The sequence below is a fragment of the Phaethon aethereus genome, assembly GCF_964289735.1.
Source record: "Phaethon aethereus genome assembly, chromosome: Z".
Lineage (NCBI taxonomy): Eukaryota > Metazoa > Chordata > Aves > Phaethontiformes > Phaethontidae > Phaethon > Phaethon aethereus.
The window spans coordinates 51,416,227-51,417,763 of NC_138577.1; the positions used below are offsets into that span (position 1 = coordinate 51,416,227).

The 1,537-nt window shown below is 37.6% G+C and overlaps 1 protein-coding gene across 1 annotated transcript; it reads right to left on the minus strand.

Moving 5' to 3' along the window:
* Nucleotides 1-425: 425 nt before the first annotated feature.
* DIRAS2 (DIRAS family GTPase 2) lies at nt 426-1,025 on the minus strand (the record flags this gene model as incomplete). Its single annotated transcript, XM_082013094.1, has 1 exon — nt 426-1,025. One exon carries the CDS (start codon nt 1,023-1,025, stop codon nt 426-428), a length of 600 nt encoding a protein of 199 aa, XP_081869220.1.
* Between the last annotated feature and the right edge of the window lie 512 nt (nt 1,026-1,537).

Below are 1,537 nucleotides of genomic sequence, written 5' to 3' on the forward strand. Positions count from 1 at the left end.
ATAATGCCACCCAGCATGCATGTATGTTCTAGGTTTCTTCACAGTCGTATCTTTGTTTTTCTTCTAAAATTATACGTTGCATTCTCTTGCAGTTATATGCAAACATAAATAATATGAAGTCAATTTTCCAAATCTTTTCCAAATTATGCTAAGGATGAAATTTCTTTTCTTCTGTAAATTACAAAATTAGATAACCTAGCCCATCTTTCTTCCTGATTTTTTTCTCTGATAGCTAAAGTACATTATTTTTTAATTGTTGGCTTTTTTCATGGTAACCACAGTAACTCATTGTTTCAACTTCCAAATATTTATTTTAAAACAGGTATTAATAAACAGGGTCTTGCATGGTTGTTTGCTGTCTATAGGTTTTACATGGGTATTGTCAGACAGGTGAGACTGCATGACTGACTTCTGACAGTGCCATTTCACATCACCACACATTTGCCTTTCAGCTTCTCTTTCCTTTTCTGCTGCTTGCTTTTTTTGCCATCAATTTGTAAACTCACAGTCCTGCGTTTCTCTAGGTTTAGCAGTTCTTGGAATAACTCTTTCACGTTGTGATTCAGCTTGGCAGAAGTCTCCATGAAGGCACATTTCCACTTCTTAGCCATGGCTTCTCCTTCGCTGCTGTCCACCTCTCGATTTTGGTTCTCATCATTTTTGTTCCCCACCAACATTATTGGAATACTTTCTACGTCTCCTTTAATCTGACATATTTGTTCATAGATCGGTTTGAGTTCCTCCAAGGACTGTCTGCTGGTGATAGAATAAACCAAAATGAAAGCATGTCCTTTAGAAATAGAAAGACGTTGCATGGCTGGAAATTGATGGCTCCCTGTAGTGTCAGTTATCTGCAAAGTGCATATGCTCTTATCACAGCTGATCACCTGCCGATAGGTGTCTTCAATTGTAGGGATGTAGCTCTCTCTGAATGTACCCTTCACAAATCTTAAGACCAAGGAACTTTTGCCCACTCCTCCAGCTCCAAACACAACCACCCTGTAATCATTGCTTTGCTCAGGCATGTTTCTCGGTGTATCTGTTGCTCAGCTAGAGGGAAAAATCTAGGAAAGAAAGCAAATGACAAAACCAAGAAGACAGACATTAATACAAGTACATGTGGAGAGTGCACTTTGTGATACCTTTCCCAACAAAATAAATGAATGTGATGTAAGTGATGGCATACTAGTTGTAAATAATTTAAGAAGACTTGTGGTGGGTGACAGAATGATTTATTTCAGTAGTAAATTTAGGATTTGCAATCCAGCCTGGACTGGTAGTAAAAGACCATCTTCAGTACTACATGACCTATTTTATATTAACATTGTGAGTTTCAGTATTCTTGCTAGTGGACTAATATCCCCAGAAATAAAAATTTGCATCTGGGAAATGGTATTTCAGCAAGGCCAAGGCCCAAACAAATTGTAGCAACTGAATTACTCTTCTATCTCTAAAACAAGTGCCCTCAAACCATTGTTGAAACACACCAGTATACATGTGTATGACAGTGAATTACCCTAAAAATACCATCTCTTAA